The 12,116-nt window shown below is 43.8% G+C and overlaps 1 protein-coding gene across 2 annotated transcripts in view; it reads right to left on the bottom strand.

Moving 5' to 3' along the window:
• The window catches only part of LOC126238686 (organic cation transporter protein-like), a 75,964-nt gene extending 65,112 nt beyond the window's left edge, over window positions 1-10,852 (bottom strand). Inside the window, exon 1 of one of the 2 annotated variants that reach the window (XM_049947806.1) lies at window positions 10,750-10,852. In XM_049947806.1, the coding sequence (XP_049803763.1) occupies window positions 10,750-10,796 (47 nt within the window). In that variant the 5' untranslated portion in view covers window positions 10,797-10,852. The remainder of the gene's footprint in view (window positions 1-10,749) is intronic. The other variant, XM_049947807.1, reaches the window with a different exon arrangement.
• Between the last annotated feature and the right edge of the window lie 1,264 nt (window positions 10,853-12,116).

Raw genomic sequence — 12,116 nt, 5'->3', positions numbered from 1 at the left:
TTTAAGCAGGACATGCCACTCGCTGATGTACTGCACCGTCTAAAGGCGTGAACGGATTGTCTGACCGCAACCTCCCAACAGTGCGAGCCCTGAATCAAAAGCTTCCACGGCCGCTCAGTATTCGTCGGGGCGGTCGCGTCAGTCCGCTGGGAGCATCAAAAACCCCCTACAGTAGCTTCTGAGAGTAGCCCGTCCATGTAGACAGAAGCGAGCAGGGATATACACCGAAGCGCCAAAGAAAATGGTATAGGCATGCGTATTCAAGTAGAGAGATATGTGAACAGGCAGAATACGGCGCTGCTGTCGTCAACGCCTGTATAAGACATCAAGTGTCTGGAGCAGTTATTTAATCGGTTACTACTGCTACAATGCCAGGTTATCAAGATTTAAGTGAGTTTGAACGTGGTGTTATAATCGGTGCACGAGCGATAGGACACAGCATCTCCGAGGTAGCGGTGAATGGGGATTTTACCGTACAACCGTTTCCGGAGTGTACCGTGAAAATCAGGAATCTGGTAAAACATCAAATCTACGACATTGCTGCGGCCGCAAAAATATCTTGCAAGAACGAGGCCAACGACAACTGAAGAGAATCGTTTTACGTGACAATAGTGCAATCCTTCCGCAAATTGCTGCAGATTTCACTGCTGGCCCATCGACAAGTGTCAGTGTGCAACCATTCTACGAAACATCATCGATAAGGGCTTTTGGAGCCGAGGCCCACTCGTGTACCCTTTATGGCAGCACGACACAAAACTTTACACCTCGCGTGGGCCCGTCAAAACCGCCATTGGACTCTTGATGACTGGAAACATGTTGCCCGGTCGGACGAGTCTCGTTTCACATTGTATCGAGCAGATGGACGTGTGCGGGTGTGAAGACAACCTCATAAATCCACAGACCCTGCATGTCAGCAGGGGACTGTTCAAGCTGGTGGAGGCTCTGTAATGGTGTGGGGCGTGTGCAGTTGGAGTGATATGGGACCCCTGATACATCTACATACGACTCTGACACGTGACGCGTACTTAAGCATCCTGTCTGACCACCTGCATCCATCCATGTCCATTGTGCATACCGACGGATTTGGGCAATTCCAGCAGAACAATGCGACACCCCACACGTCCAGAATTGTTACAGAGTGGCTCCAACAACACTCTTCTGAATTTAAACACGTCCGCTAGTCACCAAACTCCGCAGACATGAACATTATTGAACATATCTGGGATGCCTTGCAGCATGGAATTATGGACAGCCCTGCAAGATTCATGGCGTCAATTTCCTCCAACACTACTTCAGACCTTAGTCGAGTCCATGCCACGTCGTGTTGCGGCAGTTCTGCGTGCTCGTGTGGTCCCTACACGTAATGAGGGAGGGGTACCAGTTTCTTTGGCTCTTCAGTGTATATATACCGCTAGCCAACAAAAATGCAACGTCAAGAAGGACCGGAGATATGACAGCCACACTGATTTGGGAAATAACACGTTGTGCAAAGATCATATGACTGAAAACACAGCCCAGTGAGAAGCGAGCAAGATGATGAAATCAGTACTGAGTGTTGACGCCACTGCTGGCTACTACCGCTGCAACATGCCTCGACATTGAATGAAAGAGGCTCTGGATGAGTTGTTGAGGTATAGCTCCCACATAATGCCAAAGTTGATCTGCTGTAGCAGCAGGTGTTGTATCTCAGGCCAATGGGTCTGCAATCATCGACCACACGTTTTCGATAGGCGAGAGCCTGGGAGAACAGAGAGGCCAAGGCAGCAATGGAGTCCGATGGATGACTGAGAAGTCCAGTGCTTGCCATGTGTGGTAGCGCATTATCCTGTCACAATGTGACCGTCGGCGAGCTCCAAAGGGATGGGAAGACATGTACCGGCAACCGTACTAGGAGGATGCGGGAGTCAAATCCATTTCCATCCTGAAGCATAATACCGGGTGCAGGACCAGTATGGCGATGCAAATAGCAACAGTTCAACAGTCTCTCGCCACATTCAGACTCAAGTCCGACCATCGTGGTGGTGCAGACAGAATCTGGATTTGTTGGTAAAAACAGTGTCGTCCCATTCGGTTGCCCATGTTTGTCATTCATTGCATCACTGCCAGCGCAAACGCTTGTGGTGTTGACTCAATGGTAAACCCAGCGATGGAATGCTTGCAGACAGTCCACTCTGCTACAACAAACGACATCGATTGCTACACACGGACGCTGCTTGTTGCGCAACAGACTGAATTTTTGTGATATGGCATGTGATGTGGCAGAGTGATCCATCACTGTCATGCGCACAATATACTTATCATCACGTGTATTGGTGCAACGAGATGGGTGCAATCGGTCCCTTCGTTCCTTCCTACATCCAGCAATTACAGATCCGCCCCACAGTTGTTCGATTCAGTCCGACACGATCACCAAATTCTCTGAGAGATAATCCGCAATCCCTGTAGGCAACTACAATGAAGACCCAAAAAACGGGTACACCTGCCTAATATCGTGTAGGGCCCTGTGAGCATGCAGAAGTGCCACAACACGACGTGGCATGGACTCGACTAATGTCTGAAGTAGTGCTGGATGGAATTGACACCACAAATCCTGCAGGGCTGTACATAAATCCGTAAGAGTACGAGGTGGTGGAGATATCGTCTGAACAGCACGTCGCAAGGCACCCCAGATATGTTCAATAATGTTCATGTCTGCGGAGTTTGGTGGCCAGCGGAAGGGTTTGAACTCAGAAGAGTGTTGCTGGAGCCACTTTGTATCAATTCTGGACGTGTGGGGTGTCGCATTGTCCTGTTGAAAATGCCCAAGTCTGTCAGTATGCACAATGGACATGAATGGATGCAGGTAATCAGACAGGATGCTTATGTACGTGACATCTGTCAGAGTCATATCTAGACGTATCAGGGGTCCAATATCACTCCAACTGCACACACCCCACAACATTATACAGCCTCCACCAGCTTGAACAGTCCCCTGCTGACATGCAGTGTCCATGGATTCATGAGGCTGTCTCCATACCAGCACACGTCCATCCGCTCAATACAATTGGAAAGGAGACTCGTCCGACCAGGTAACATGTTTCCAGTCATCAACAGTCCAATGTCGGTGTTGACGCGCCCAGACAAGGCGCAAAGCTTTGTGTCATGCAGTCACAAAGGGTACACGAGTGGGCCTTCGGCTCCAAAAGCCCTTATCGATTATGTTTCGTTGAATGGTTCGCAAGCTGACACTTGTTGATGGCCCAGCACTGAAATCTGCACCAATTTGCGGAAGGGTTGTACTTCTGTCACGTAAAACGATTCTCTTCAGTCGTCGTTGGTCCCTTTTTTGCAGAATCTTCCCCGACCGCAGCAATGTCAGAGATCTGATGTTTTACCGGATTCCTGATATTCAGAGTACACTCGTGAAATAGCCGTACAGGAAAATACCCACTTCATTTCTACTTCGAAGAAGCTGTGTCCCATCGCTCGTGCCCGACTATAACACCAAGTTCAAACTCACTTAAATCTTAATAACCTGCCGTTGAAGTAGCAGTAACTGATCTAACAACTGCGCCAGACACTTGTATTGTACAGGTGTTGCCGACCGCAGCCCCATATTCTGCCTGTTTACGTATCTCTGTATCTGAATATGCATGCCTATACCAGGTTCTTTGGCGCTTCAGTGTATTTTTCCGCGACCGAAATCCGAAACGTTCTTGAAGGATGCTCGCTATCCTCTACGGAGCACACTGAAGCTGCTTACGCTAACAACCGCACGAAAGAACAATTCCAGTACGTCCACATGTCCGTCTGATCCCCCTTTGTACAGCGCTTGCAGGTCGCACTACTGGCGCCTGTGATGTGCGCATGCCCTGAAGTGACATCCCTCGTCGCCGCAAATGCATGTAGCAAATTTCACAATCCTTCTGGGCGTTGCATTTTGGGTTTTTGGTGGACATCAGTGTATATAGAAAGAGAGAGGGCGGGGGAGGGAGGGGTGAGAGAGAAAGGGGGGAGGGAGGGAGGGGTGAGAGAGAGGGAGAGAGAGAGAGAGAGAGAGAAAGAGAGAGAGAGGGAGAGAGGGAGAGAAAGGAGAAGAAGAAGAGAAGTGTTTCGCTTATAAGTAGGCTGGAACATCAGTTATTGTTCGTGGTACACAATTAATGATCAATTACTGAAATATGCATCCGGAGTGACCTATTGTGAAACGACCACAAAATTGGTATCGGAAAGCAAATGACTGACTGAGATTCACTGGAAAAATCCCAAGGAAATATAACTCGTCCACAAAAGAAGTGGCTTACGAAACACTCGTTCTAGTAACTCCCTTTAAGTGTTTCTCGTCAGCCAGAGGCTCTTAGCAGGTATTATTAACATGGGGAATAGAGAACACTTACAGAATAGCGGCGCATTTCTTAACGTGTTTGCTTAGCAAGAGTGCGAGCGTTAGGGAGATGTTTATCAAATTACAGTGACAGACAATGTAAAAAGACGTTAGGTATCGCGGAGAGCGTTACTGTTACAACTGCGACTGAGTACATTCCGAGAAGAGCCAGGCAACGTACCACTTCCTCTCAAGAACATCCAGCGAGTTGGTTCGACAGTCAGAACAGAGAATTTGAATTAGCATGGAGGCTTACCGACAATCCTTCTTGTCGCACATCATTCCCGAATGGTACAGGAATAGAGTGGGGAGATTGATACTGGTACCTGAAGTGCGCCCTGCCACACAAAGTAAAGTGGATTGTCTAACACAGATGGAAATGTAGCTAACATCTTTGGGTGGGGCTATAAAGTCACATTTTTCTTTATGACCTTAACACTTTACCAATTTGGGGCACCACAGTGGTGTCGCGCGAAATAGCGGTCAACGGCCGGCGACACCGCAGTGGTGTCGTGTGCATAGTATCGCTCAATGGCCGGCGACACCGCGGTGGTGTCGTGTGCATAGTATCGCGCAGTGGCCGGTATCTTTAGTATCTTTTTCATTCTGTTGGTGTTTTGTTTAGGTAAGAATAAGTTTTACCGTCAATAAGTTTTTTTTTGTTTTTATAAGTACTTGCGCCCTTTCATCACTGCAGACGAAAAAGACGATACGATTATTTACGATGAGTGAGCGGACATCTTGTCTGACGTTCCGGACGACTTGGCCGATTGGGAGGAAGACACTGGATATCAGAAAAATGAAAGTGAAGCAGAATCGTCGGAAGATAGTGAAATACGTCCAAGAAGAATTCGGTGAAAGCTACGGTTGCCAACTAATTAGGATGAATCAGAGAGACTATGATTTACTGAGGACCAATAATAAATTTGAAGGATCTCTGGGTCTACAAATTTTTACCAAAGATACACAGAGCGCCTTGGATATCGTAGAATTAATATTGGGAACGATCTATTTGAATATATTAGCAACGTAACCAACAAGTATTACAGTCAAAATTGCAATAGAAGGAAACTGGATTTAAAAAATGCCAAATATGTTGTCGTTACGGGCCCGAACTTAGAAAATGGTTTGGGCTTGCTATCCTTATAGGAACTGTAAAAAAAGCTAGGCTCGATGATCACTGGTCAACGAATCCATTGATAGACACACCGATATTTCGCAAAACGATATCCTGCAACCGATTCAGACAAATATTATCATTTTTACATTTTTCCAGCAGCAACAATAAACCGGATAATGCCGACCGGCTTTTCAAAGTGCGATTCATAATTGATTATTTTTCCAAAAAATTTAAAGAAACGTTTAGTCTAAGTCAAAACATCTCAATTGTTGAAGGAATGATACCGTTGGCGTGGACAGTTAAATTTTAAGGTTTACAATCATATGGCATACTCATTCGCATACTGTGTGATTCGAGTACTGGATACATTTCCTCATTCAAGATACATTCCGGCGCCGGACAACCTTCAGCAAAAACAGTGATGGGACTATTGACACCTTTTTATGGTAAGTGGCATCACCTCTACATGGATAATTATTATAACAGTGTAGAACTTGCAGAGAAGTTACTTGAAAAGAAAATTCGAGTTTGTGGAACGATACGGCAAAATAGAGGATTTCCGGAAAAATTAAAGCGCGCAAAAGTCAATGTGTTTGAAGCTTATCATCAACGGAAAGATGACAAGCGGCCGGCGACAAGCCAACTAATCCAAAATCAGCGCTGCAGGCGCCAAGCGAATAAATTTGTACGAGACGTGCGGACGGCAGTGTTGTTATAAAAATCATAGAAGTAGTCGAGACACAGGACAAAATAACTGAGAATTAAATTTCGTGTGAAACTACTGAGAAATAACTTGAATGTCTTTTTTTCTTCAATAAAATACTTTTATAAAGTAAATACGTTGAGAATAAAACGTGCCTAGCTTGATGACCGCTTTTCAATGCGAAAGAATTGCAGGTGAACACCGGACAAGCAAAGAGAAGAGCAGTAAGATCACAGTAAATGTGATTACAGTCAAAACACTTCAGATAAAACTTGTCTATAAAGCATTACTGAGCATACTTATTGCTTACGTCTCAGTTCTCTTAATTGTTATTGTACAAATCGTACCAAAAATGTCGCATTCTTAATAGCTCTTTCATATAATGGTGCCTCAAGGCAGCATTATGTCATGCACTCCCGTTCCATGTTGTGGCTTCAGTCCACAAGCAGGATTGATACTGTTCTCCACGCTAGTCTTTCATGTGCACTTCTTTCCGCATCAGATGGCTACTTACCTTACAGCGATTTTAATCCGTTTTCTGTCACCTATTACTTCTTTCTTCTCTAGTAATGTGTGTTGTGAAAAATGCAGAGCGGCGCCGTTGTTCGGAATCTGCATTGTACTGTAGATTCCCCTATAACCGGCTGTGTGAGTTCAAAGGTTGATGAAAGAGAACAGCTTACTACATCCAACAAGACCATATGTATAGCAGTCAACAAAACGTTTCTATGGTAATGCCTTTGTGTTGTCCAGCTCCATAGAGGACAATTGTTTCCGCCTACAGCTGTGTGTGGTTCCGTTGAAAGCTGGCAACAGTGCTGCCAGCTGTCGGGGGTCCGTCGACTCTATGATAGTAAAGTGCTGTGACGGATTTTACCAGTAATGATTCATGAAAACTACCTTAGCCGCATTATTACGCATTTACTGTGTGATGACTGATTTCGTTTCTCTGAACATCTTCATGTTGCCAAGTTATGTCGAAATCAAGACATAAATGCTTTGGTCTATGTAAAGTTAAAGATCAAATCCGAGAACACTGCTTATCGCTTAGCAGCCGGCACGGTAGCTCAGCGTGTTCGGTCAGAGGGTTAGCTGCCCTCTGTAATAAAAAAACTTAGTTAATGGATCAACTACGAACTGTAACCGGTGTCTTGCGACGTCCGCCTCCAGCAAATACAACGAACGAAAACGAACAAAATGAAATTAAAAAAAAAAAAAACCGGAAGTGTGGCGAGCAGACACGATATGCTGCGTACAGGAACGTTACCGTCTTAGGATATATGACAGCTGTACTTACCGTATTGTACTCCCTCTACAGTTTTTACCCCCTACAGTGTCCTCAATCATCACATTATATATTCCTTGATGCCTCAGGACGGGTTCCGTCCTCTTACACGATTCAGTTCGTCATCGTTACTTGCACTATCAATCTAACCTTCAGCATTCTTCAGTAGCACCAAATTTTGGAAGATACTCTCTGAACTGTTTACCGCTCGCATTTCATTTTCATTTAAGTCTTCATTTCAAACCCGAATACTTTCAGGAAATGCTTCCTGCCACCAGAACCATGCTGGGGTGATCCTTTGTGTCTGCCAGAACTGCCGTAGTTGCTTAGATTAACAGAGTGTATAGCTTGTCTTAGGTACCACGACTACAGCTCTCGTAATATTATTAACTTCCTACAAAAGGCCTATTCTCGAATCAAACGGAACCATTATAAGATAGCTTTGTTGTCCGTCTGTCTCTGTCCGACTGTTAAGAACCCTTTTTCTCAGGAACGCGTAGACATCAACTTCAAATTTAAGTAACATATAAAAGTCTATAGACCCTTGGCGGTATAAAACCTTTAAACTTCTAGGTCAGTTCAGTCAGAAGATACGGCCATTTACGTCACACAGTTTAATATTCTAAAACTCACTCAACAAAATCTATAGGGTGCTTCCAGATGACTTAGAATCATGAAATTCGGCAAGAGGCAAGGTTTCACAGTACAAGTAAAGGAAAAAAACCGAAAATTACTAATCTGAAATTATATGACACTAAAATAACATTTTTTGTCATTTTTTTATCCGTTTGCCAGTTTGTCTGTTCGTCTATTAAGACCCTTTTTCTTTGGAAAAGCTTGACGTTTGAAGTCCACAATTATGTTACATACTAAGGTCTATGGTCTCTTGGTGGTGTAACAAATTTAAGCTTCTAAGTAAGCGCAATCAAAAGATTCATGATACATGTTTTATTATTGAAAAACTCACTCATCAAAACCTATAGCGTTACTTCCTGTTGATCTTGAATCATGAAATTCGGCAAGAAGCAAGATTTCACAGTACAAGCAAAAATCTGAAACTTGTTAAACTGTAATTATATCCAGTGCTGTTTTTCTGCGGGAACGCTGCGGTATGCGTATCCCTAGACTTTTTCGTTGACAAATTAATTTTTTTACGATATTGAGAATTTGGAAGAGTGCCAGGGATTTATTTCACGGACGTAAATATTTTATTTAATTTTTTCGTGTTGGTAATTGCAATACGAATGACACCAGTGCAGTTTTTGGTGGGAAAAGCGATGTCATTGTTTCAAGCATTTCGAAGCTGCGCCAACCGTTCTCGACAACTGAATCGCTGGCAGCCAGTTCGACAAGCATGTAGTGCCCTCGCCCGCTAATAGTGGGCGATGGTAGTGCTAACGGATGTGCGTATGCATGTTGATGACGTCATGGCTAAAAGCAGAGGGGTGGGATCCCATGCTTCAGGTATAAGTAATTTTCGCTGCATTATATCCAATGTCGGAGTACCCTCAAACCTTTTTTTAGAAAAAAGCACTGGTTATATCACATAAAAATATCTTTTATCTTTTGAATGTACATTGCGTTCATCATACGTGAAAAACGTAATAGAGGAATATTATTGCACAGAAGCATAAAATATAAGTTACAGTCATGTTTTAGCAAGTAGATCAAAAAGTTTTAATAAATCTTCTATCTCTACATATGGAAACTGAAGTCTCCTGCTCGCTTCATTTTGTAGTCTGAGGAACTATTATATAGATTAGAAACGGTCTTGGAATTCCCGGGACCAACATCTTGCCAGTATCGATACCGATAACAGGCAAAAATCGTTGAGATTCTCGATTTCCATGGTGGATGAACTAAGTTTGTAACGAACCCTCAGCACTCGCACTTGGCCGAGTATTTGTTTACACCACCGATGGTACCAACCGAGACTTGGGAGTAGCGGTGTGTAAATTACAATTCCCCTTAGTGTTTTTTTTTTTTTTTCGCACTGCCGCGCTTCGCTCCGGTCCTCAGTCGGGAGAAATCGGTAAATCGATCAAATAGCATGTTTACTTCGGCACGTGCTGGCTGCACAGTGCTACCCAACACTTAACGGCACTCATTTCCTAAAATAATCCCTCAGCTGGAGTTAATTCGTCTATACTCCGTTAATGTTAATTCGTTTTGTGTGCGATTTGCACAATAAGAATGTCGAGAGAGGCGTCGTTAGAAAGTAAATTTGCTTATAGGAAAACAAAATGGTTTATATCTTGCTAGAGAGTTACTTCATTTGGTTTGCGATATCTCAGCCGTTGCGATGTTTTCATACTTAACTATGTATATTTTTTATATCGGTATATGAAACGTATCTCATACAAATACGCACATGAAAATAAAAACGAAACGCTAACTAGCCTTATTTTTCTTACTTTTCAAAGAAACTGAGTCTTTGAAACCTCACAGTTAAGCGAAATGTGACGAGCGACTGACCTTACTACCAGTAGTGAGTACTACTGCAATGACATCGGAACCAGGCAATACTTAAAGCAACGCAATATCTGCTACAGGAAACCTGTATTTTAACGTGATATGCATAAGAAGCAAGCTTTATTGCGTACGCAGGGAATAAACTTATTTTTGTTTTCCTCTGACCGGAGGTTAAATGCAATAATGTCACGTTAGAGTCCATGTATTTTGTTGTTGTCATCATTGATGATATTACTGTGCTAATGAAACCCTTACTAAACAGGAATGGCTTTTTGAGACACTTCTATGGTTGCGGACGTCTCGTGGATAATACGCACCCACTGCTGTTCGCTCATTTCAAAAGTTGCCATTCTGCTTGTCTGCTGGACGCCGGATCGATAACACGCGCTCCATGCGCAAGTACGACGTGTGTCGTTTAACGTTTATATGTTCTTATAAACGGTAATCAGAAGCTTTAAATCGTAATACAGCGTTCCTTAAATAGCCTTAACAAATATGTCATAAACCAGTACTTCTTCGGTAGCACTCTAGGCTACGAAAAATTTGCCTCAGTACCGCTATTGCCTTTAAAATGTACTTTTCGAAGTTAATAGTTGTGGAGTCGTTTGCTATAACAATCAAACTACGAAGAAATTAAATGCGGAACTAGCATTAATCGATTTAAATTATCCAAAATTACGAGCATCCGCAGGAGTAGTACTGTTACATATTTTTTCAGTATTTATTTGGTGTTCTACATTTGAAAAGCAATAGAAAAAGGAAAAACATTTAATACACATGCTTGTGAGATGCATAATCTTACCCACCTACCTTCGCACGTGTTCCCGAGCGTCAGAGATGCGGACCCCAACATTCACGCCACAGATCTGACTAGGGCTTTCAGAGCCAGAGATATTCTTCGTAGCGCCGGTGCAATACTTCTCGCTCAGTCAACTCTCGATTGCTACTAGTCACGAACTGGATTATTGCAATGCGCAGATGTTAATCGAGAGGACTAAAATATGAGGTATCTGTAGCTATAGTATACTTGCTTGTCTATTTAATAGTTGTAAAGCCACAACGGATCGAACTGCTGGAATTGTTCTTTAAATGGCTTCGGAAACGAGCGGAGAATGTGAGGATGTGTCGCACTAGGGAAACGGTGATAGAACTCAACACGGCAAACTTGAAATGTAGACTGTTATGATGAGCAAATATACCGCAACTTTGGTGTGCTTCGTATTTACATCTAACAAAGTCTTTGGCTTAAGATCTTCGAAACATCATTTCCTCCTGCAGCCTTCAGTTTAAATTAAACCACAGTATATATACACTACTGGACATTAAAATTGCTACACCAAGAGGAAATGCAGATGATAAACGCGTATTCATTGGACAAATATATTATACTAGAACTGACATTTGATTACATTTTCACGCAATTTGGATGCATAGATCCTGAGAAATCAGTACGCAGAACAACCGCCTCTGACCGTAATAACGGCCTTGATACGCCTGGGCATTGAGTCAAACAGAACTTGGATGGCGTGTACAGGTACAGCTGCCCATGCAGGTTCAACACGGTACCACAGTTCATCAAGAGTAGTGACGCGTATTGTGAAGAGCCAGTTGGCCACCATTGACCAGACGTTTTCAATTGGTGAGAGATCTGGAGAATGTGCTGGCCAGGGCAGCATTCGAACATTTTCTCTATCCAGAAAGGCCCAACATGCGGTCGTGCATTATCTTGCTGAAATGTAGGGTTTCGCAGGAATCGAATGAAGGGTAGAGCCACGGGTCGTAACACATCTGAAATGTAACGTCCATTGTTCAAAGTGCCGTCAATACGAATAAGAGGTGACCGAGACGCGTAACCAATGGCACCCCATACCATCGCGCCGGGTGATACGCCAGTAAGGCGATGACGAATACACGCTTCAAATGTGCGTTCACCGCGATGTCGCCAAACACGGATGCGACCATCATGATGATGTAAACAGAACCTGAATTAATCCGAAAAAATGACGTTTCGCCATTCGTGCACCCAGGCTCGTCGTTGAGTGCACCATCGTAGGCGCTCCTGTCTGGGATGCAGCGTCAAGGGTAACCGTAGCCATGGTTCCGAGTTGATATGCCATGCTGCTGCAAACGTCGTCGAACTGTTCGTGAAGATGGTTGTTGTCTTGCACGATCA

This window comes from Schistocerca nitens, chromosome 1 (genome assembly GCF_023898315.1).
Source record: "Schistocerca nitens isolate TAMUIC-IGC-003100 chromosome 1, iqSchNite1.1, whole genome shotgun sequence".
NCBI lineage: Eukaryota > Metazoa > Arthropoda > Insecta > Orthoptera > Acrididae > Schistocerca > Schistocerca nitens.
The sequence above is the reverse complement of the archived record's forward strand: the minus strand, read 5'-3'. Positions and strand labels throughout refer to the sequence as shown.